This window comes from Prionailurus viverrinus, chromosome D2 (assembly GCF_022837055.1).
Source record: "Prionailurus viverrinus isolate Anna chromosome D2, UM_Priviv_1.0, whole genome shotgun sequence".
NCBI classification, from domain to species: domain Eukaryota; kingdom Metazoa; phylum Chordata; class Mammalia; order Carnivora; family Felidae; genus Prionailurus; species Prionailurus viverrinus.
This window is the reverse complement of record NC_062571.1, coordinates 31751905-31776883: the sequence shown is the minus strand read 5'-3', so window position 1 is coordinate 31776883 and position 24979 is coordinate 31751905. Positions and strand designations below refer to the sequence as shown.

General features: G+C 53.9%; 1 protein-coding gene across 7 annotated transcripts in view; it reads left to right on the top strand.

Moving 5' to 3' along the window:
- Window positions 1–24603, top strand: part of LRRC20 (leucine rich repeat containing 20) — a 117808-nt gene extending 93205 nt beyond the window's left edge. For 6 of the 7 annotated variants that reach the window (XM_047824852.1, XM_047824853.1, XM_047824850.1 and 3 more), the window contains one exon: window positions 16175–18685. In XM_047824852.1, the coding sequence (XP_047680808.1) occupies window positions 16175–16329 (155 nt within the window). In that variant the 3' untranslated portion in view covers window positions 16330–18685. Of the gene's footprint in view, window positions 1–16174; window positions 18686–24592 lie in introns of those variants that run through there. The other variant, XR_007145271.1, reaches the window with a different exon arrangement.
- Window positions 24604–24979: the final 376 nt, after the last annotated feature.

Genomic DNA, 24979 nt, shown 5'->3' with positions numbered 1-24979 from the left:
ACGCGGGGCTTGAACCCACAAACCATGAGATCATGACCAGAGCCAAAGTCGGACACTTAACCAGCTGAGCCACCCAGGCGCCCCTGCCCCCCACCCACCGAAAATGTTCTTTAAGCAGGGAAAACCCTGGAAGAGCAGAAGTGGAAATAATACTCTATTTGATCTAAAGAGACAAAAGTAGACAAACTTCTCATAACCTCATAGCTAGCACGCCTTAGCACAGCTCCTCTGTAATTTACCTCGTTTAATTTGCTCAAGCCTGTCCTCTGGAAAGGAGGTGTTATCACCACTTGACAGCTGAGAAGAGAGGCTCACAGAGGGGACGTAGTCTGCACAAGGACGTGGTGGAGGTGGGATTTTAAGCCAGGTGTTTGGTCATCCCCGCCCATGTGTCTTTGGTGTTCCAGAGCCTGTCCAGTCTTCATTTGATGGGAGAGGAGGGGGTGGGTCGCTGTGTGAAGAAACAGGTGCCGGATGCCACGTGGCTGGTAGGCACCCGTAAACAAGTAGGCAGGTTGCAGAGGGATGGCTGTCCCCCACTGGCCTCACTCAGTCCTGAAAAGAGGGCCGGAGCTGTAGAGAAAGCTCGCCTTGGGAGAGGGCACACCGCAAGGCCTCATTAGCTGGTGGTTTGCAAGAGGCTGGTTAGCAAACGTACTTCCTGTAGACGTGAAGGGCTTGTCAGCCCCTGAGACAGGTCAAAGCTGAGAAGTTGGCCTCTCGGCCTCCTCCTCCACGAAGCTGCCAGGCTCTGTTGGGGGTGGGGGCTGGTCTTATCTGAATAGGGATGAGTAACACGCTGCTTTTGTCAGCGGGCTGTGCCCAGAGCTGCAAAAGTAACTCGTGAAATCAGCAGGTTGTATCTTGTGAGCGTCTCCATTTTCCACCTGGTACCACTTGGGGTTTAGCCAGGCCACGGTCCTGGTTGATCGGAACTGCCAGGCCAGGGAGAGACTGTGCCAAGGCCACAAGGTCTTTGAGAGGTCAGGCGTGCCGCCCACCCTGCAGGCCCACGGGCGCTCAATACGATGAGGAGGCGGCAAGTGGGGAATCTCGGCCAAAGCAAATGCGTCTGGACACCAGGCCCTGCCTGCGGGCAGACCAGGCAGCGGCATAAGTGGGGGGCTTGGCTCTCAGCTTTCCAGGGCAGGTGCTTGATCTGTCAGTGCCGGCTGCCCTCCGAACTCCCCCTGGGCCCAAGACGCAGCTTGAACCACAAGCAGGGAAGGCTTCCTAGAGTTTCCCCAGGCCTGCCTGCCTGTCTTCGCTCCGGAGAGAAGGGTGATATCACCCCATGGTGATAACAAAAGCAGAAGTCAGGGCAGACTCCTCTTCACCTCCTTCTGCCCCTCTCCTGGTGGGCTGGGACCCCCTCCAAGGTAAAGAGCCTCTGAATTGGACTCCACTCAACCCTGACTGTGCTCCCATCGTCCCTCCTCTCCTTTGGCCTCTCAGAGTTTCATAGCAGAAGTCCAAAGCCCCACTTACATCATTGGCATGAACACGTCCCCTCCCCTCTGCATGGCTCTGTTTCATCCCTGCTGCACAGTGGGGAGGATGGTTCCACCCTTTGGAGCTGGTGTCAGGGTCCACCGTGGTCACTTCCCACCAGCTGCTCGTCCTGGCATTCAGCCAGCCTGGAGTCCTGGCTGCGTGCTGCCTGCTCAGCCTCGTCCCCTACTCCTTGCCCTCCAGCCTGCTGGGCCTCCTGCACTTACCCAGGGACCAGGACAGAGGAGGCAGGGGATATTGCTAAAAGGTTGGATAGAGGCTAATTAGTGGGCCACAGCATCCAGGGCAGGGCTCAGCTGGCCAAGAAAGGTTTGCCAAAGTTGTCCTTGCAGAGGATTCTGAGAATTGCGGCACTTACCCAGGTCCCCAGGAACCCACCTCGCCTACCCTACCAGACACACACATACCCTGAAGCAGGCTGCTGTGCCATTTCTGGTCCCACTCTTGCTTCCGGGCAGGAAGGGATTTGAGACAGGCATGTAGTAGCTGAGAAGAGGGAGTGACCACTGTGTGCAGGCTTTAAGGCTGGCAGGTCTGGGAGGACCCTTTTCTCCTGAGCCTGGATCTAGGGCTCCAAACCTGTCTGGGGGAAAATGTAGCCAGTCCCCTCCCTGGGCACTGGGTTCGGACTTCTCTTGAGCACAGCTAGCTGAGAGCAGTCGGAGCCTTACCCTGTCCCCTCCCCTCCAAGCACTGTCAGGGGTCATGGAGGAGAATGACTTGCCCTCAAGGTGGCAGCTTGCCTGAGCGCCACCGCAGACTCATGCTGTCTCCCAGAATGCCCTTGTCCAGCGTGACAGTACCAGGCTGTGCCCGTGGGCAGCGAGCGGTGGTGCAGGCATCCCTCGAGCTGGCGAACAGCTTGGGGAGGTAATCATCACACAGCGCAGGGAGTGCTGGCCGCCCGTGGAGCCAGGAGGTGGGACAGGCTGGGAGTAAACAGGCTTTAGCAGCAATTAGTGCAAGTTAGACATGGCCCCCAGATGTGATGGGAGGGAGCTCCTGTTTGCAACCCCTGCTCACGTGTCTGCCCACAGGGAACGAGCAAGTGGAGCTCTGAGCAAAAGACCTCTCACACACTTGGTCTCTGCCCAAATGGAATAGGATTCTCTGTGCCAGACACGGTGGTAAAGCCTTGGTTACTTGAAACCTCCAATTACCCGAGATGCTCTTGGCATTCTGTTCGTGGCACACAGGCGAACAGCAAGAAAAGAGTTATTTGATGTTTGTTTAAAACAAAAACACTTGCACGCTCCGCTAGGCAGCCAGCCAGTCTTCTGTCCCTGTCCAGAGTGCTGGAGAGTAGCTCCTGTGCTCCAAACCTCAGAGCTCAGGGAACAAGGCTTGCAGGGGCAGAGGCATGAATTTAGGCAGTGGACCTGTTCATTCATTCACCAGTGGTCATTTTTTGGTTGAACAGCTTGCTGTGTGGCAGGCACTATGCTAGAGACAGATGGGATGCACAAGCCATGTTCCCCGGTCTCCTGGGGCTTGTGGCATGGTCAGTTACACTAGCTAATAACTCACTGACCATTAACTTCACATCTGATCCTCTCTAACGACTTTTTGAATATGCTCTTGCTAATCCTCATGACAACCTTATAAGGCAGACGGTTATTCTCCCCAGGGGAGGAAACCAAGGCATAGGGAAGTTAAGTGCCTTGGCCACGCTCATGTTGCCTAGGCAGAGAGCCAGGGTTCCAACCCAAGCAGTCTTGCTCCAGAACTTCAGCTGTTCAGGACGGTGCTCAGCATAGGGAGAGATTTTTGCTGCAGGGAGATAGAAAGCCACAACAGAGTTACAGCGGAAGCACATAACTTTGGTTGGAAGGAAGCTCCCTTGGGGTGCATAGTAGGGTCTAAGATGATGAGGCAGGATTCCCCAGACCATGTAGGCTGTCAGCCCCGCTCCTGAAAGCTCTGCCTCACAGCACAACAGCTGGCAGCATCCCAGGACGGAAGGGCTGTACGCGTGCTTTCACTGGATTCTCCCGTCAAGCCTCATTCGTACGTCCAGCAGCGCTCGAGCCAGCTGCCCATTCACACCATCTGGGGAGCTTTTAAAAACCCTCACGTCCAGACCACACTCCACGCCAGTTAAAACAGAATCTCTCGGGGCGCCTGGGTGGCGCAGTCGGTTAAGCGTCCGACTTCAGCCAGGTCACGATCTCGCGGTCCGTGAGTTCGAGCCCCGCGTCAGGCTCTGGGCTGATGGCTCGGAGCCTGGAGCCTGTTTCCAATTCTGTGTCTCCCTCTCTCTCTGCCCCTCCCCCGTTCATGCTCTGTCTCTCTCTGTCCCAAAAATAAATAAACGTTGGAAAAAAAAAAATTTAAAAAAAAAAAATAAAACAGAATCTCTCACGGTGGGCTTGGGCCTTGACGATTTTCTCAAACTCCCCAGATGGTTCCAGTGTGCAGGCGTGATAGCACCGCTGAGCCAGAACCTTCCGTCAGTACCCACATTCCGTCATGAGGAAGCCGCAACCTCCCTCCTCCTCCCGGTGTCTGTCTCTGTGTGTGTCTGTAGCTACATCAGGGTGAGAAAATCGACAGCCTGGCCCTGACCGCTGGGCTTGGCTGGGAGAGTGGCAGGGGTGAGCCCTGTGGACTTGCATCTTTCCCTTGGGGTTCTCCTTTCACACTGACCCTACTGTCCCCTGGACCCTGAGCATGGGGCCCCACTGCCCCAGTGCCCCTGAACCCTCTCTCCTCCCTGTAGCACAGCACGCATATCTAGCATTTTCCGAGGGAACTCCATCAATAAGCCAAAGGCAACTGAGGACGCACAGATAACAAAACAGTGGGCCCGTTCCCAAGGTACAAGTTTATGCCGGAGAATCCTAGTTGAAATGGGGACTTGGCCTGAGCTCCGGCACCTTTCACTCAGGGGCCTGCGGTCCTGCTGGGGCGGGCTGCTCAACACGGCTCTCCAGCAGGGTGTTGGCGGTGCACGGTCAGATTGAGTGGCCTCACCTTAGTAGCTTGGAATTGGCCATGGTGGGAGTATTTGCACCACAAAAAAAAAAAAAACAAAACAGTAAATGCTACAAATCGGATTTTTCCCACCTCAGGGAGTAGATTGTTAAACATTAGCCAGCACACCGCTGGCTCACATCTCCCCACTTCGTTGCTATTGTTAGCGTCTTGACCACTCTCTCCCACTACCAACTTCAGCTTGTTTTGTTTTTCTAGAAGCTGGTTTCCCTGGGGGTTGGGAGGTGGGGGCGGGGGCTACCTAGCTGCTTCTTACCTGGTGGTTATCTTAGGAGCTTTTCTTCTTTTTCCAATAGTAAGGGAGGTCTTAATTCTCTGACAGTGGTCCTAAATCTGAGCAGAAGGGTTTGTAACGTTAGCATTAGCAACCTTCGTTTCCAAGCATGGAGGAGAATTTTCAAAGGAGCCATTTTCACATCTGCCCCCGCCCCTGGGAGAAGAACCTTTAGGGGAGGTGATTATACTCCTATCTGCATATCCGGTCACCCCTGCCCTGCCTGACACTTGCCATACACACAGCAGGTTCGACAGTTCTGGTCCCCCACGCCTGTGTTAGATACAGGAACACAGCCAGCTGGAGGGAGGGAGAGTCCACAACAGAATTGTCATTCTTTAGGCAGTTGGAAGAAAACTAAAAGAGACCAGCCTGGGGTTGTGGGTGCGGCGGGGGTGGTGGCTCTGGAGGCGGCGGGGGGGGGGGGGGGGGCCTTCCAGTGGCCCACATGAGGGAGGTTGTGGGGGGAGAACAAAGACTTCGGCAGGGAGGAACAGTAGGCACAGTAGAGCAAAGACCGGAAGTCTGACCGGAAAGATAAATGCCAAGCAAGGGCCGGGCAATTTGATTTACTTATTAGCTGTCTCCAGAGCAGCCAGTAAGACTGTTATTTATTTATGAGAATTGTTATGATCCGTCTTTGATCGCCTATCAGAGCCGGGCCAAGGAGTGTGCGGGAGGAGAAGCTCGTCAGCCCTCCTTTGCTGGCCAACCTGGGGACGTGGAGGAGGGAATCACAGCAGGGACTTTTCTCCTCCTTTGTTTCTCTTTCTCTGAAGCTTGTTGTGAAGGAGAAAAAAAAGCGTGTCTAGGTTCATTAATGGATTCTTTTTTTTTGTTTTTGGTACAGTTGACACTATTACGTTAGTTTTAGGTGTACGTTATTATAGTGATTAACAAGTCTACATGTTACCCTCTGCTCTGCTCACCACCAGAGAATCTACTGTCTGGCACCACAGTAGTGGATTCTTTTTCTTTTTTTTTTTTTAATGTTTATTTATTTTTGAGAGAGAGAGACAGACAGCACGAGCAGGGGAGGGGCAGAGAGAGAGGGAGAGACAGAATCCGAAGCAAGCTCCAGGCTCTGAGCTGTCAGCACAGAGCCTGATGTGGGGCTCAAGCTTATGAACCTTGAGATCATGACCTGAGGCCAAAGTCGGATGCTTAATCGACTGAGCCAACCTGGGCGCCCCACAGTAGTAGATTCTTAAAACACTCCGTGCTCCCCATCCTCTCCCTGAGGTGCCTACTACATTCTCCACAGCTTGGTAACCTTATCCTTGGGGAGTGGGGGTAACCTTGGGGAGTGGGGAGCACATTATGGTCCCCTCCATAATGGCCCCTGTGAACCCGTGAGGCTGAGGACCATTTTATAGATGAGAGGTTGAGGTTCAGGGAGGTTAAGGGGCCTGCCTGAGGTTGCACAAATTTATTTATTTTTTTAAGTTTATTTATACTGGGGGGATGCAGAGGGCAGAGAAAGAAAGAATCCCAAGCAGGCTGACAGCCCAGAGACTGACAAGGGGCCCGAACCCACAAACTATGAGATCATGACCTGAACCGAAATTGAGCTGGATGCTAAACCAACTGAGCCATCCAGGCACCCCGAGGTTGGAGCCACCCAGATGCCCCCGAGGTTGCACAATTTTAAATGGCAGGTCCGAGGTTAAGGACTGGGGGTCCCTGCCCTGTCCACTCCCCCAGATGGCCTGTCTTTCAGCAGGGGGCTCAGAACCCCCGATCCACACGGTGTTCCCTGAGGGCTGTGGAGCTCAGCTTGCAGGATCACCAGGGGCCTGCACTGTCCTCTGTGCCTCCTGAGGACAGGGGCTGCTTCTGTGTTCTTCCTGTACCCCTCTCCCTGCCTCCCACCCCTGCTAGGATGCTCGGCCCAAGGTCCTGTGGGAAGGGATAGGCTCAGACACTGTCCCCGTCTGGCTCCTTCCAAGCCTTCCGGAGGGAAGACCCAGCTGTGAGTGAGGGATGCACATGTGAATGTGCTTTCTTGTTACGGACGTAATTCCCTGTCTTGCCAGGTTACCATAGTTTGCCTCCTTGTCTCTTGTGGCATTTTGAGTGGGGACTCGAAGCTCTGCCGAGCTTAGCACGACATCCTTGATCTTAGTCGATTAAGTTTCCAGGCACCAAGGGTTGCGTCAAGGCTGAGGAATGGGGACAGGCCCGGCTGCCAGGCGAGCCTGGATTCTCGAGCACGAATGTGGCCACAGTCACCTGGAGAGGCTAAGATGGCTTCCCGGTCGCTGCCAATAGGCCTAAGGTGCCTGGCCTGGGGTGCTGCCCCTGCATCTTGACCCAGCACCTCCGAGGCCATTGTGAGGAGGTGTCCCAAAGGTGCAGACTTCACACTCCTCAGGGTCTTGGAAAATCAGGAATTCTGGCCAGAAGGAGATCATCCAGGTCAGAGGTGGGATAGCCAGCCATGTGTAAACTCTCCCGTGTGCTCCAGCCCACGGCAGGCAACGGGCACCATGCTTAGTTTCTAAGCTGCCAGGGAAGCCAGAGAACTTGTACCCTGGGCCACCAGGAAAGGGAGCCCCGGACCCTAATTCCAGAAGGGACCTTAGATGTCACGGGGCCCAGCCCCACCCAAAGCAAGAATCCGAGGCTGCTGGTCCCTGCTGGGTTCTCTCTGTGCTGGGCGGGTCGCTCAATACCTTTTGCCCCTTCTCTGGGCCCAGACCCCTTCTCCTCTCAGGGTCCTTTTGGACCGTGGGTGCCACATGTCTATGAAGAAGAGCCCTCCGGAGTGCTTGTGTTTATCATCCTGTCTCGAGCGGGTCCTTCTGGCACAGAACAAGTTTGCCAGTCGCTGGTGCTAATGATTAGCCAAGTAAGGTCAAGCCGACCTCGGGGAAGTAATTTCCTCTAAATACTGCCCACTCTGAGTCCGCTTTTATTGATTACTGCAAGCTGCCACAGACAGAGACAAGGGTCTGGGATGGCTGTCTGCAGCGGGAGGAGGAGGGTCAGACAGGGCCTGGAGGCACCACTGCAGCCCGGTGAGGTGGCAGGAAGGTGCAGTGGACTGTGCCCCAGCCACGCGGCACTCCCGGTGTGGAGGCCAGGGTGGGGTCCTCCTTCTCTACCACCGGGCCTCCGTGTGGCTTTAGGCCTCACCGTGGAAGCTCATCACCATCACAGCCATGCACTGGGGGGGGGGGGGGGGGCTGGGAGAGCCAGAGGAGCGTTATTCGGGCTTCATAAAAGTACTCTCGGGGCCTCTGAGTGGCTGAGTCCGTTGGTTTCAGCTCAGGTCGTGATCTCGTGGTTCATGAGATCAAGCTCTCCGTGGGGCCCAGTGCTGACGGTGCAGTGCCTGCTTGGGATTCTCTTTCTCCCTCTCTCTCTGCCCCTCCCCTGCTTGCATGTTCTCTCTCTCTCTCTCAAAATAAAGAAATAAAACATTTAAAAAAAAAAAAAGGATTCTGGAACTCCCATCCTATATTCTGCAGTCACAGGCTGAGAGGTGAGGTATCCCCAGGATGCCTTGCGGACTCTGCCTGTTCGTTATCTGTCATACTGCAGGTCGAAAACAGCCTGAGTGTCCCTCTGCATACCACGGGCGGCCATGTAGGCATAAAAGTGTCGCTGACTGGCAACCTGAAAAGCTGTTTACACTCCGTCATCGAGAAAAGCGCGTTATGGCATAGTATCTAGGAGGCCATTTTTGAGCTCTTGCTGCTGCTCACGCGCACATGCAAAGCGAAGATGCCGTAAGGCCACGTACTAACACGCTAAAGGCGATTGGCTCTAGATGGTGGGACGTGGGCGATTTTGGTTTTGCTCATCAGTGTTTTCTCATTTTCTAAATTGGATGGCTGGTGCTAAAGGGCCTGCGACCTGTAACAACCTTGGTCCACAGACGCCTGGTCCTGCCTGGAATATGTGCACAGAATGGGTCAGGCCAGGGGAAGGGCCCCAGCTCTTGAGTGTACTACGGTCAGAGTTGCTTAAGCAAGTGGTGGTGACAGTGGAGCCCAGCGCGGTCCCAAGCCTGAAAGAACTTAGGAGCTAGTTTAGGAGGCAGAACATTCATTCATTCATTCATTCACCCAGCACATAGTTGTTGAGCACCCTGTGGGCACTGTGCTAGGTATCGCATTTGCAGGGTGAACAAACATATCCATCGGTCTCAGAACGGGATCCACAGTACGTGTCTGGTGTGAAGTGTTATGGGAGTTTGGTTGTACACCGTAGAGAATGACAGGAGGTAGCCTGAGCTGGAATATGAGGGCCAGCAGGACCTCGCCAAGTGGTAACGAGAGCATGGCCCACGGGAGAGGGGAGAGTCGAGGCCCTCTTCCTCTCCAGATGCGCCAAAGTCCAGAGAATGGCTTCTGTTACCTCCGTGATGCCGATGTGCCTTGGTGGCCTTGGGAAGCGTACTTAACCTCTCCAGGTTTCTGTTTCCCCATCCACAAAATGCAGATCACTTCAGATCCTGCTCCACCCCACAGCCGTCTCTGTCTCTCCTCAGGATGCTGCGAGCATACATTTTCCTCTTTAAGCCTTATCCGGAAACTTCTAGTTGGCCCCTTGGGCTTGCCGCTTCCTAGCTTGGCTGCTCCGGTTTGTCGACTCTGCTGTTTTTGACACGGTCTGCTGGCCCCACTGCGCCTTCCTCCAAGCTGCTTACACGGCTTGAACGGTTGAGTCAAGGCAAGGAGCCACACCTAATCCCGGCTCTGCACCTGAGGGGGCATCACTGTCTGTCAGCAGAGTGGCTTGGAGAGCACCGTGGACCCTGGAGAGGCCGGCCCCATGGTGGACTTGGAAATGACAGCTGGGAACTCAGGCAGCACTGCTGTCTCTAGGCCAGGAGTTGTGGGGATTTGCTCCAAGGCTGGGCCGCAACTGGTCTTCATGCCATGCCCAGCAGACCTGTGGCAGGGGCGTCATTGGAAGACACCCCCTCCTCTGTCCCGCTCTCATGAGCACCAGTCGTTCTTCAGGCCCCTGGCCTCCCAGGCCCAGGGATGGAGTCAAGAGGCCAGAGAGAGAGAAATCTTAGTCCAACCCCCTCTGGAGAAAGTGAGGCAGGACCAGTGGTCCCCAGTGGCAGGTGGGGAGAAGGGGTGACTTAGCAGCTTGGAGCCTCAGTCCCCATCTCTGAAGTGAGGCTGTATTGACAGTCGAGGCTACGTTGCCCTCAACTCGGGGCCCGGCCCTTAGCGAGTTGCTCAGTGACACCTGCCTGCCATGATTCCCTTGCAGGGGCTGAAGGGCCGGTAGATGGAGACCAACTCTGGCCTTGGCCTTACCCCTCAGCATTGTGGGACGAAACACAGGGATCTGGGGATTTAAGAATTGTCCTGCCTTCACCACTTACTGGGCCCTGTCAAAGAAAAATCAGAGCTGGTCAGTGATGAAAGCAGTAAAAACAGATTTTATTCGGACTGTTACACTAGAGAAGAGACTGCAGTGCAGAATCGGCTTGATCCCAAGTGCAGCCTGGACACGTGGGAATGGGAATTGATAGCCAAGGAGCAGGGGGCGGGGAGGGGGGGATCAGTGGGCGGAAATTACAAAGAGGAGGTTATCAGGGGTGAGTGAGGCTGAACTGACCTCCCAGGATTCTTGCTGCAGGCAGGCCAGGGTGAGCAGACCCCACCTGGGGGTGGTGGAGGATGACAAATCCGATCAGATACCAAGGCTGGAGGATCCTGGCTAACCCAATTTATCAGGATTCTAAACTAGACAATGAGAGTCGAACACAGAAGTACAAAAGTCAGGCTCTTAATTTTAGTTGAAGAATTCGGGGAAGCCAAAGTAGAGTCAGAGAATCTCTGTCATCACCAGGAATCTGAGGCTCAGCTTCCTTATCTGCAAAATGGGTTATTGTGAGAAACCAGCCAGCACAGGGCCTCCAATATCAGTTCCCAGAAGCAGCCTCCTTTGCTGAGCCCACTTCCACAAGGTGCTCAGCCTCCCTGAGCCTTGATGTCCTGTGTCACGTGGGGGTTACAATACCCTGGGAAATGACTTTAGCTCTGAAAAGCCCAATGCAAAGGGGTTTTCCGATCTGGGTGAGCGGGGGGCAGAGAGCATGGTGTCTGTCCCCCACCCACATTGCTGGCTGTATTGGTGGCCATGACCATGACAAAGCTGCTGCTAATTAGTGAAGAAGGTAAAGTTTCCAAGTAGCCCTTTTCAAAAAAAATTTTTTTAACATTTATTTTTGAGAGAGAGAGCATGAGTGGGGCAGGGGCAGAGAGAGAGGGAGACACAGAATCCGAAGGAGGCTCCAGGCTCGGAGCTGTCAGCACAGAGCCCGACGTGGGGCTCAAACCCATGAACTGTGAGATCATGACCTGAGCTGAAGTTGGACACTTAACCGACTGAACCACCCAGGTGCCCCTAGTTCTCTGTTTCTGATTTCAAAGCTCTGTTTAGCATCTTAACCATCTCCCCCACCCTGCACTGTGACCCAGCACAGAACAAGGAGGCGTGGGAGATTCTGGAATGATTCCGAGAAATCTCCAGGAAACCCTTGCTCTCAGGGCAGGTAAGCAAAGATGCCATGCCTGCCATGGGGACCTTAGAGGGCTCAGAGATTCTGTGCCCCTGGCTTCCCTCAGAGGGGGAGTCCCTGGGCTCTGGAAGGGACTATTCCCAGCTGGGTGGCCCAGAGAGCTCTGAGTGTCCTGGTCAGAAAGCTACACGCTCCTGCTGAGTCCCGGGAAGCCCCGTCGGAGGACTGTTCTCTGTCTCCTCAGGGCACCGTGGACAGTTCTCATGGTTGGTGGGGAGTTGGAGGAATGGATGCCAGGCTGGAGGGCCGGATAGGAGGTGGCCTGAAAAGCATGAACTCGGGCCAGCCGGCCTGGCTTCATATCCCAGCACTTTGCAGCTGCGTGACCATGGCCAGGTAACCTCTCCGTGACTTTCCTCAACTATAAAGTGGAGGTAACAGTGGTACTCAGCCATGCAGCTGTTGTGGGGTTTGAGAAACTTAACACAAAGAGCCGAAATCACCAGCACTTGACACGGACGATCGTTAGTTAAGCAAAAAAACTGCTGGGAATACAGGAATCCATATCGATAATAAATAGATAAATGCGGGAGAGGGAAGGCTCTTGCCTATGGTAAAATGCGGAGGGCCTGCCGGAGTTGGAAAGTCAATTTGCAACCATCATAAAGAACAGATGAGGCAAGAATCAGCAGGTGTTCAATCTAAAGGCGATGGATTTTAATTTTCATGAGCAGGATATTTGCGTGCTCTCCAGCTGTGTCCCCACAGACTTCTTCTACATTGCAAGGGAGGAAAAAAGACAAAACAGTAATTATACAGTGGGGAAATCAAGTAACACCTCGACTCAGTGATGACAGTTAACATCACTTATGAAGGACAGATGGGTGATACCCCAAGACCATACCACCTCTGCAGTCTTTCAGCTGAGGACCCATAAAGCACCAGATAAACACAAACTGTGGGACTCTTTTTCTTTTTTAACAGTTTTTTTTTTTTTAAAAAAAACAGGCTCCACACCCAACATCGGGCTTGAACTCATGACCCTGAGATCGAGGGTCACACGCTCTACTGACTGAACCAGCTAGGTACCCCAAAATGTGGGACTCTTTATCAAAAAGACAGATGATGGCCGTGATATTCTTCCAAAATGGTGGTGTCCTAAAAATGACAAATGAGCCCAAAGAAGACAACTAAATGCAATACCTGACCCTATACTGGACCCTGCACTGGAGGGAGGGAGGGACTGCTACAAAGGACATGGTTAGGTCACCTAAGAAAACTGAAATATGGGCCGTTATGTTAGGTAACTGTCCTCTCAGTAAAAACTCATGAAATTGACAGCTATGTTTGCAACAGAGAATGTCTATTCTTAGGAAATACACAATGAAGTAGGGATAAAGGGCCATGATATATGTTTCCCTCAAGTCAGAAAAAAGGTGTGTGTGTGTGTGTGTGCGTGTGTGCGTGTGTGCACGCGCGTGTGTAGAGAGAGAGACAGCGAGCGGGCATTTGCACAAATGATAAAGCAAAGAGGATAAAATGTTAATTGGTGAATCTTGGTGAAAGCTATGTGCTATTCTCCGTACTGTTTTTACCTTTACAACTTTTTATAAGTAAGAAATTATTTCCAGGTAAAAAGAGTAACCTGAGAAAATAATATTTAAAACGTCCCCAAGTAAAAATATTCTTACACTGAAGGTCTAAAGCTGGACACACACTAGTAGGTTCCACTTGTCTTAAGCTTAGGGATAGGCAAATGAATCAATGGTGAAAAAAGTCAGGGTGGGTTGGGGTGCCTGGGTGGCTCAGTCGGTAGGCGTCTGACCTCGGCTCAGGTCATGATCTTGCGGTTTGTGAGTTCAAGCCCCGTGTCAGGCTCTGGGCTGACAGCTCAGAGTCTAGAGCCTGCTTCGGGTTCTGTGTCTCCCTCTCTCTCTGCTCCTCCCCCACTCACATTCTGTCTCTCTCTCACAAATAAACATTAAAAAAAATTTTTTTTTTTTTAAAAAGTCAGGGTGGGGATAAACTGGAAAGAAGCACAAGAGAACCCTATGTGTTATAGCTCGATCTGGATGGAGGTCACAGGAGTGCATACCTGATTGTACACCTTCCTGTAACTGAGGCGTTTGCTTACATGTATATCAAAAAAAAAGTGGTGGTGCTCTGGGAAAAAAACATAAATAGACTGAGATCTATAATACAGTACCACTGACCTAAGTTAAAATTATGTGGGGGCTCCTGGGTGGCTCAGTTGATTAAGTGTCCGACTCTTAATCTCAGCTCAGGTCTGGATCTCAGGGTCGTGAATTCAAGCCCCACGCTGGAGCCCACCTAAAAAAATACCTATATTGCTATATTATAACATGTCAAAGTGGTCTAAAATTAAAAACGAAACAACCACAGGAGCAGAAAACCCTCAATCTGCCCAACGCAAGGCACGCAAAAGAGGTAGGAGTTGATTTTTGTCATTACTAATGGCCTGGCCCCGTCCTGGCTGGAGTGGGAGGTCACACGGTGTGTGGGCTGCTTTGCAGAGTTGGATCAGGGCGGAGGGAATGTTTGCCTCCAGGGCGTCTGGGCCTGCGTGTCATGGCATTCGCTCCTGGTTGGTGGCCGGCTGTGTGCAGCCACTGTTCTGAGTGCCTTGTATTAACTCCTCGGAGCCTTAGGACGACCTTATTGGATAGGTGGTATTATTCCCCCATTTCACAGGTGAGGGAACTGAGTCACAGAAAGTTGGTTTAATTTGCCCAAGGATACACAGCTGGAAAAGGGCACAGCTGGGATTTGAACCCAGGTGGCTTGGAACATTCTCTAAACTACAACATGCCCTCTCCTAAGTAGACTGTCCCTTACAGTGCTCCAAAGTGGGGAACAGAAACACAGAGTGGTTGTCCCTCACGTCTCCCTGGGCCCCATGGGAGGGCCTGGCTCCCTGGGCTGAGAGGTCCTATAGGCCCTGGTGTTCCAAACTGCCTGCAGAGCTGTGCCCTCAGGATCTGGGCCTGAAAGATGCCACCTAGATGCCACTGACACAACCTCCCAGTCCCCTCACTGCGCCCAGCTCTCACTCTGGCACCCTGGTCCCATTCTTTCTCCCCTCCCTCCCTCCCGCCACAAATACGCCTTCCCCTCATTCAGATCCCACCTACCCTTCACGTCCTGGCTCGATTGCCATCTCTATGTCCAGCCTGGTGCCTTCCTCCCTGGACCCCTGCAGTCTTTTTGAGAACTCGGATTCCCACCTGGGCTCAGCTAATTATGAGTTTGGGACCTGGGGTTGCCTTGAGCAACTTACTGAATTTCTCTGGGCCTCGGTTCCTTTTCATAGTAGTCTCTGATGTTCATCAAGTACTGGGCGGAGTACATCTACTCTCCCGTTTGTCCTCAAGCCACCCGGCAAGGTATATCCTGTAATATTATTAGGATTAGTCATTTGCTCACAGCTGTTAACGTGGCCTGCGGGATCTTGACCTGAAGACTGAGTGATCCTAAAGGTTAGATATGAGACTCTAGTGGTAGCAAGAGCAAATATAGCTGCTGCCTTGTTCTTTCTTTTTTTAAAATCGAGGTAAATTTTGGGGCGCCTGGGTGGCGCAGTTGGTTAAGCGTCCGACTTCAGCCAGGTCACGATCTCGCGGTCCGTGAGTTCGAGCCCCGCGTCGGGCTCTGGGCTGATGGCTCGGAGCCTGGAGCCTGTTTCTGATTCTGTGTCTCCCTCTCTCTCTGCCCCTCCCCCATTCATGCTCTGTCTCTCTCTGTCCCAAAAATAAATAAACGTTGAAAAAAAAAATTAAAAAAAAAAATAAATAAAATAAAATCGAGGTAAATTTCATGTATCATAAAATTAACCATTTTATTTAGTGACTTTTTAAAAAAAAATTTTAATGTTTATTTTTGAGAGACAGAGAAAGACCATGAATGGGGGAGAAGCAGAGAGAGAGGGAGACACAGAATCCGAAGCAGGCTCCAGGCTCTGAGCTGTCAGCACGGAGCCCGATGCGGGGCTCGAACCCACGAACCATGAGGTCATGATCTGAGCCAAAGTCGGATGCTCAACCGACTGAGCCACCCAGGCGCCCCGTATTGATTTATTTTTAAGTAGGCTTCATACCCAGCACAGAGCCCAACATGGGGCTTGAACTCACAACATGAAATCAAGACCTGAGCTGAGCTCAAGAGTCAGACACCTAACCGATGGAGCCACCCAGGCTCCCCATAAAATGAACCACTTTAAAGTGCCCAGTTCGGTGGTATTCGGTACATTCACGGTGTTCTGCAACCTTCACTTTACCTAGTTCCAAAGTATACTTTCCTCACCCCAAAGGAGGCCCTGCACCCACTCCCCCACCCCCGGCAACCACTAGTCTACTCTCTGTCTCCATGGAGTTGCCCGTTCTGGGCCTTTCCTATAAATGGAATCCTACGCCGTGTGACCTTTTGTGTCTGGCTTCTTTCATGGAGCGTGATGTTTCTGGGGCTCATCCCAGTCATGGCGTCTGTCAATGCTTCCTTCCTTTTCATGGCTGAATGGTATTCGGCTGTTGGGATTTAACCACACTCAGTGTATCCTCCCCCCTGTCGGTGGGCATTGGCTGCTGTGACTAGTGTCGCCGTGGACATTCGTACACAAGTGTTTGCTTGAGTTCCTGTTTTCAGTTCCAGTTCTACCCAGGAGAGGCTTTGCTGGGACAAATGACAATCCTGGCGCTGAACTGGGTTTGGGGGCATGTTTCCCGGAGTGTGGTTGTAATGGGGTGATGGGCCCCGAGGGCCCCCCCCCCCCCCGGGGCTGGGAGCCAGCAGCTAAGCCCAAGTGCGGGCGCTGATGGAGAGCTGGATCGGCGTCTTCCTGTCCCTACCTACCTGGACCCCCCTGACCTGTCCTCTCTTCTCAACAGACGTACCCGTGGAGAAGCTGGCCGCCATGTCCGCCTTGCGCCGCGTCAATCTCCGCTTCAACCCGCTGAACGCTGAGGTGCGCGCCATCGCTCCGCCACTCATCAAGTTTGACATGCTCGTGTCTCCTGAGGGCGCACGGCCCCCTCCACCTTAGGCCTCCCTCCTCGTGCCCACCCAGCAAGGGACAGAGGCCACCTGGCCTGGCACCCTGAGGGGAGGGAGTCCCACAGACCCGTGGGAGGCCGAGCCTGGGGGGCTGGGGGCGGGTGGGCCAAAGAGCACGTGGTGGGAGGGGGTGCAGCCGGCCCCGGATAGATAGCTTAGAGCAGTAGCGGGCCCTGGAATGCCCAGACGGAGGAGGTGAGGTGGGGCTGGAGCCTGGCCGCTCACAGCTTCTGTGCACACTTGGACAGGACCCCCACCCTCTCTGAGCCTTGTTACTTGGGGAAACGGGCAGTGGCGGAGAGGGCCTTTGCCTCCTCTGAGCTCTTTGGAGGCTTTTCGGGCAACGGATGCCTTCAAGTCACCTTCAAATCATCGGGCACCTTCTGAGCCCACAGATGGCCATCGCCGAGCGCTTTCTGGGTCCCTGTGGGTTTGAGACCTTGTTTCTGGTGTTGAGAACCAGCCTCTGCCCTGAGAGGACTAGAAGACAACCTCCATCCGTTTATCGTTTCCCGAGGACTGACCCACATGAGGCCCCCTCTGGGGCCCTATCCTCCGCCCTGTGGGTCTCTGGATTGGCAGGAGCCTGAACCGGGAGACACGGGAAAGCCGTGGCCAAAATGTGGTCGTGTGCTCTGGCCAGAGCTGAGAACGTGTATATAGGAGCCCAGTGGCCCATCGGGCCAGGAACCAGGAGGAGCAAATCAGGTCTGCCCTGTCCTTCCTCGTGATTAAGCAATCAGTGGCGTAGGAAGTTCTGAGGACAGACCAGGTGAGCCTGGCATCACCCCTTGAGCCCCAGGAGAGGTGACTTGAGAGAAACAAAGCCAATTGTGCCTGTGGCTCTGGTACAAGGTAGTTGGCTCTGGTGTCTCCCTCTGGCAGCAGCCCCACTGCCTCACCATTGGTCCACCGGGGGGCAGAAGGCTCTATGGACCATTGGATTTGTGGCTGGCCAGCTCCCAAGCTCCCGCCCAAAGCCCGATGACCTAGTCATTCCTGGACCCTCCACCTGGAGTCTAGGATGTGGCCAGGCCACAGGGCTATCTACCACCCCTGTCTGCCCAGGACTGAGGGGTTTCCTGGGACACGGGATGTCAGTGCTACCACGGGGACAGTACCTGGCAAACAGGGACAACTGGCTTCCTACCAGGAGAGGGCCTGGGGCTCTTGATTTCTGATAGCATCTGTGGTTTGGAGAATCCCTGATCTCTCAATCCCCCAGGTATCTAGCTCCCGTCTACTCATCCGTGGAGCAGGCAGACTCACAGTCCACAGCCCATCTGGCCCAGACCTTCGTCTTGGTCGGGAGACACCCAAGGCTGCAGGACTTGGGGCAGGCCAGGCCACCAAACCCTACATCCATGCACTGGTAGCCACTCTTCCACCCCCAGGGCTAAGCCACTCCCAGCCCAGACCTTCATTCTCAGACTGCTGTGTTCCTTCCCCCCTGCCCAGGCCCCCTGTCTCTTGGCAAGGACTGTTGACCACCACTGTTGGCCCATCACTGAGCACTCAGTGTCCCGGGAGATGCTCATCTCATAAGGCCTGGCTTTCCAAGCTCTGGGAAAGGGGTTTGCAGGGCGAGGAGGAGGTCAGGGTGGGATTTTCGGGGCTGCAGGGTCCGCTGTGGATGAGCGAGAACTGTGGTCCAGGCCTTACCCGCCCTGTGCCCTGGGGTGGGCTTACTCCTTGTCAAAGAGGAGGTGCACTTTTCTGATACGCACAAAGGCGCTGTATGGCCAGAGCCTTGCAACTCAAAGTGTGGTCTGTGGACCAGCAGCACTGGCATCCATGGGAACTTGTTAGAAATGCAGAATCTCAGGCCCCACCCCAGAACTCCAGAATCAGCACCTGCATTCAACAAGAGCCCTAGGTGATTCCTGTAAGCACTTTACTGTTTGAGAAGTAACGGCCTAGGGGTGGCCCTGGGGCTGAGGTTCTCAGCCCTCCCCCTGCTACTCCAAGCCTCTGAGTCTGTGCTCACCCCCCTCCCTAAACTAGCTCTGGGAGACCCCGGGCCTTAGATCTTTTCAGAGTGTGTGTGACTCTCCCTGTGAAGGGAATGACCTGAAGTCACCAAGATATGAGGGTTGGGCTTGCATGGCCCTCTGGACACTGCCTTTCTGGTTAACCTCTGCAGAGCTAGCTCCTGCTTCTAGGTCCTCACATCAGGCCCGTTGCAGGAGTTGCTTCTGGAAGTTCTTTTGTACTCCTCTTGGAGAGTTTGCCCTCGCCTGTCTGGGAAAGCTTGAGCAGTCAGAGAAACCCCCTAGTCACAGCCCCCAGTGTGAATGAGCCCTTAGCTTCAGTCTGCAATAAAGAATGCATTGGTTTCATCTGCCTGATTGGCGCTTCGTTCATTCTGTCCACACAGACCTCCCGTGGCCTGGGTGTTAAACCCCAGGGGCTGCCCCTCTTGTTGGAAACTTGAGATTTAAAAGGATGCCCTGGGGTGATACTCAGAATACTCCCAGATGGGTGCAGGCCCTGCCGGTAGGAGTGATACGTGCCCAAGAACCATGCTGCTGCAGGACAGACAGATGCCAGCCCTGGGGGTGCCACACACTTGGAAAAGGATGAAGGGACCTGCTGTTCCCTACTCGCGTGTGTGCTCTCTCTCTCTCTGTTTTTTTTTTTTTTAATTTTTAATGTTTATTCATTTTTTGAGAGAGAGACAGAGAGCAAGCAGGGGAGGGGCAGAGAGAGAGCAAGACACAGAATCCAAAGCAGGCTCCAGGCTCTGAGCTGTCAGCACAGACCCTGACACAGGGCTCGATCCCACAAACTGCAAGATCATGACCTGAACCAAAATGGAGACTTGGACGCACAAATGACTGAGCCACCCAGACACCACACGTTAAAAAAAAAAATGTTTAAGTCCGATTTTGTTTTCTAAATCTGAAAGATCAACTCAGTTTGTCTTGAGTTTTGTGCCACAGACTCCATTATTTTTATTTAACAGAGTTTAGTGGCATCTATTCAGGTGGCAGATATTAACTCATTGAATCCCGTAACAACCCTAGCTAGTGCGGAGCTGGACAAAATCCCTTTCCTTCTCTGGGCCGTTTCCTGTCTATAAAGGGGCCTCACCAGAAGATCTCCAAGGGCCTTTCTGGAACATGCGATCCCTCTTTCTTCATTTTGGATCAACCTGGATACAGGCTGCCCACCCTCACCCCAAAGGCCAGACAGAGGGCTCCGTTTCTGCTGGCCCAACGCTGGCTCACCAAAAATAGCACCCGATCGGTCCGCTCATCAGACAAAGCTCGAGACTCCTTGCGGCAGAGAAGCTCTGCCTCGAGAGAGTCCGATTCGCGTCCTCCCTGCGGGAGGACAAAAGTCACGGTGGTTAGACTTCGGAGTCTGGTTTCAGGTGGGTTTTCAGTGTGGCGGAGACAGACACGTTGCCCGAGGCTGGGTGAAGATTATGGTCCGGTTTTAGGGATGGACGGCATTTTGAGGCAAGGAGTTCAAAGAGTCTTAAGACGTACACTCTTGGCTGATGCTATTCACTAAAGAATTGAGCAGTTGGTTCCTTTAAATGATTCGGGAAGCTCCCAGAATGAACAGCAAACTTCTTTACAACTTTTACTTCCTGGGCAAGGGCTTCCTGGCATGGGACCATTATGCTGAAGAAGACGGTGGTGTAACAAAGTCTTATTAACGTAGACAGTAAGCTGTGTGGGGCTGGAGGGGTTTTTAAATTACCGTTGAGATAGAGCTGACGTATAACCTTATGTTAGCTTCAAGTGTCCAGCTCGATGATTCAGTCTACGTACACATTGTGAAAAGACCACCGCAATGGCTAGTTGACGTCCATCACCACACGTAGAGGGTATCGATCGTCAGTCTCTCCGGAACACCATGTCGGACCCCGCTTGGGTGCTGCCCTTTCTGTGAAACGTGCCGGCTGCTTCTCAGAAAGCCGGCCCTGGTGTGGGAGCAGTTTCTGGAAGGGTGATTGCTGGCGGCCGCCCCAGAAGGCCTGACCCGAGCCCCTGGAGAGATGCCAAGGCTGGGAGGGGCAGCCTGGGAGACCACGTGACTCGGGCCCAGGGGCAGCCAGACCATGCTGCGTCCAGACCTGTGTCTCAGGGCCCGGTGGGCCGGACCCTGCCCTCAGAGAAGGGCCAAAACCCAGCTGCTTTAGGTCTGAGCAAGAGCACCCAGTGAGCTCCTGCTGTTTACCAGCACCGGGCAGGCATGTGTGTGTTTCTCATTTACCATTGGCAATCAATCCCCCCCTCGGCACCCACCGAGCAGGTGAGGAGACAGCGTCGGGGGTTAGCAAGGGCCCAGAGAGGAACAGAGCTGGGGGGATTGAACTGGGAGGCCGGCTCGGGCAGGAGAAACGACGGCTTTCTCCAGCTCACACGCGGCTTTTCGCATCACAGTCCTGTGAAGAGGCCTCTCTGAGCCTCACTCTCCTCATCTGGGAAACGGGTGCTCCCGCTGCCTTCCTTCCCTAATGTCGGAGGGGTTAGCCACAGATGATGCAGGGAAGCAGCCCTCGGTGAGGAGCGCTGCACCCATTTCATACGCCCGAGAGCTTCCTCTCCCATCCGCGGACACCTGCCTTGTGTGAGCACTGCCCGAATGCTTCCACAAGAACCTTCCGGCTCTCAGGGCACACGCGCCTGTCACGCATCGCCGGAGCACATCTGGATGCTGGGGGGAGACCGACTCCCACGGGGAATGAGAAGACCGACAGACACCCCCACCCCACCCCACGCTCACTGGTTCAGGCATCTCTGAAACTCTGTCGCAGGCTCTAGAGGTCAACAGATGACTCAGGATGGTGAGGCCCTCAAGGCCTTGGCTTGGGGCCAGCTGGGGCTCACGATGCACCGTGTGTGTGCATCCAAATTCTTACAGCCACGGGACCCGGGCACCCTCTTTCCTGTAGACCGGAGGCACTTAAATTAGGGTGTCTTCGAGGTGGCCCCTGCAGGACTGCCACCTCGTACGGCCCCAGTGGGCGACATTCGTGATGCACTCTAGCTAACTGGCACCAGTTACACAGAGGACAATGCGAACGGGCTCCTGAAATGGTGCAAGGGACGGCCCTGGGTCTCTGGACCATATGAGAGAGTCACTTGGGCGTTTTTGGAATACGGGTTCCCAGGCCCGCTGGAGCCCCAGTAAGCCAGACTGGAAGCGGAGCCCACACCCCTGCACCTTGAAGGGCCTCTGTTCTCCCCTGCGCAGCACCCAGAGCGGCCTTCTAAATCCCAAGTCACTCATCCGCCCAAGTCCTGCGGCGGTTCTCCAATGCACTTCAACACAAGTCCTTATAATGGTCTTCAAGCCTGATGTTTTCCTCCTTCCATTACTGCTGTTTCGTGCTACCCGCTCCTTCACTGCACTCCGGGCACACTGGCTTCTGCTGTTCCTCTAATACTCCAGGCTGCTCGTGCCTCAGGGCCTTTGCATCTCACCAGGGAAGTCTGCCTCCCAAGGACGGACAAGTAGTAGGACATCCTCCTCACTGTGGTCCTCCCATCCCTCATAAGCCACGAGGTACCGTGGCTGGGACTCTTCCTAAGTGGAGTGGCCGGTAGCTGGTACCCACAGGCCGCATGGGCAGTCCCCTAGCAACCCCCCCCACCAGCCTGCCACTGTGCCTAAAGTCCCGCCACTATGAGACCACTGCTTATGTTTAGGCTCTCCCTGTGATCGATCTTATTCCGGCCCCTGTCAGGATGGCGAAGGGGGGTTCCCTAGAGAACCTCCCTGAGAGGTTGCCCGGGCCCTTGCTGCTCAAAGCGTAGTCCTTGAGCGGGCAGGATCGACAGCACCTGGGGACGTGTCGGAACTGCAGAGGCCTGGTCCCTCCCCAGAACCTCTGAGTCCGAGTCGCATTTTAACAAGACGCTCACGTGGTCTGCGGACCCCCTGAAGTTTGAGAGCCTGGCTTTCGCCGGCTGAGGCGCAGTCTCGCCACGTCAAAGTCCCTGTGGCCCGCAGCGCCCGAGTGTAATTTTCAGAAGCTAAAGACATGTGTCTTCTGATAGCATGAACACGCGCCAAAGATTTCATTCAGTTTTATTAACTGATGAGGGAATCCGTAAGATGGTAAAGCTCGTTCCCAGAGCACTTGAGGGACTGGGGTTTCTGTAGCTCTTTACGGAAGAAACAGCTGGGGTAAGAAATGGTCACCCGGGGCCAACAAATCCACAAGTTCACTGGTAACTTCTTAAGAGCCTGTGCCCTTCGCTAACGGCAACTAACAAACCACCGTGGTACATTCACGTGGGCAAGCCTGTTGAACAGCACTTCGAGCGCGCACTTTCTGTCTTGGCCTCGTCTCTAGGTTTGGTAACATTGCCTAATAACAGATTCCCCTGGGAGGGTGTGACTGTTCCCCGGCCCCAGCAGATCACCAGCTCTGTGTTTCCGTTAAAGGATCCAAAACCTTGAGGGAAAGGAAAACCAGCACTGCAAGAAAAGGAACAGAGTAAAAAAACAAACAAAGAAACGACACCAAAAAAAAAAAAAAAAAAAAAAAACAAAAAAAACCAGAGGAGGTGAAAAAAAGCAAAATAAAAATGCACACTAACAGCTTACCACGTGTCTGTGACTTTGCCAAGTGCTTTCCATTTCTTTTCCCCCTTAGTCCCCACAACGACGTAGGAGATCGCTACTTTTTGTGTTTCCGTTTTCTAGATGAAGACACTGAGGACTGGAGGAGCCCGGGATCCTGGCCAAGGTCAGACAGAATAACTGGCATGCAAACCCAGGCCTTTCGAACACGGTCGATGTTTCTTAGAATTGTCGTCCAGAGCCCAGGAAATGGTTTACAAAAGCGCCCCCCACCCCAACCTGGAGGAGGCCCCTGGGCGGCCTCCAGAAAGCTGCCCGCCTTCCCCAAGAAGCTTCAACACCTTTGCCAAACATGTGTTCTTCCTGACACTGTGGAACTTGACCTGAACCCCGCTTTGAGCCAGAAGCCTGCACGGCCACCACCCAGGGTGCTGGAGCCCACCCCGCCCCTCTTCCAGAAGAGACTTCTTCCAGAAGAGACTTCTCTTCCAGAGAGAGACTTCTCTCCCCAGAAGAGACTTACCTTCTCCAGAGGAGAAGGTAACTGTCAGAGTAAGAAAGTTCTTCTGGTCCAAACCTCTCTCATTTTGTTTTTATTCATTTATTTTTGAGAGAGGCAGAGAGAAAGAGAGAATCCCAAGCAGGCTCCGCGCTGTCAGCACAGAACCCTGTGCTGGGCTCGATCTCATCAACCGTGAGATCGTGACCTGAGCCGAAATCAAGAGCCGGACATTTAACCCACTAGCCACCCACGTGCCCCAACCTCTCCCATTATCTAGATGGGAACACCGAGTTCCAGAGGGAGTGTTCCAAAGGGCACGTGGAGAGGCTTGCCCAAGACTGAGCAGGGAGCTGGGGGCAGAGCCCTAACAAATGCCCAGGCTTCCTGGCTCCTGCCTTGGGTTCTTTCTGGGGCCCTCCCTGGGGCCCGCGGTTGGGGGAGCTTGTCTGCCTCGCACTCCCCGCCTCTCCTCCAGGGCCATGCTGCTGTAGCCGAGCTGTGGGAGTGAGTCAGCCATTAGAGCCTTCACTCGTCATTTATAAATGCAGATAACAACTCGGACCTCCTTCCTTAGGGAGAGCTCACTAATCAGCATTTGAAAGCATTCTGAAGGAAGCGCTCCTCAGAGGCTGACTGGGAAGAAGGAGGGGCACGTCCGGGCTCCCAGAAAGGGCCCCCATCTCGGTCTAGACCCCAGCCTCTCTGCAGCTCCCCTGGCCTCGTCCTTCAAGGGCATAGTCCCTCCACCCCAACCCCCTCCACGACCACCAAACAGAAGCAGCGTGCTGGGGTCTGCTTCCCAGGGACCGTATTGCCACCAGGCTGAGACCCCTACCCCTTCCCTGTGGATTTGAACCTTTTCAAAATGATGGCTGTGCCATCGGCCTTCCTTGCCCTAAAGGCCAAGTGCGTTTTCATTTCCAGGCTGGGAAAGAGAGCCTGGGTATCCCATCAGAGATGCTTGGCTTTCCCACCGCCCAGGATTTCCCACAGGGCACCCTGTAGCTTCATGCCAACCTCTCCTCAGGCTCCTATCAACTCTCTCAGGCAGCTCAAAACACACCTCCAATCCGGCTGAGCGGAGAAGGAGTTCATGTGAGGGGCCGGCCTGGGCCTGTGCATTCCATCCGTACCCACCCAAGGCCTGTGACCAGGACACTAAACCTCCAAGGCCTGGGGCGCCCGGGTGGCTCGGTCAGTTGAGCATCTGACTCTTGATTTGGGCTCAGGTCATGATCCCAAGGTCGTGGGATCGAGCCCCGCATTGGGCTCTGTGCTGAGAGTGGAGCCTGCTTAAGATTCTCCCCCTCTCTCTCTACCCCCCCCAACCATCTCCCTGTGTCCCTTTCCCCCACTTATATGCTCTCTCTGTCTAAAATAAATCTGAAAAATAGAGAAAATAAACTTCCAAGGAGAAAGGCGGTCCTCCGGGCACGATATTGTCTCCTTTGACCTCCCTCACTGCCCCCCCCCCAGAAAGCTTGATTCTAAGACGATCCCCCCTCTACCTCCTCCCCTGCACCCTTGAGACCCTTCTCCAAGCAGGTGTCCACATTGATTCTTCAGTACAGAAGGCTCTTCTCCTGTCAAG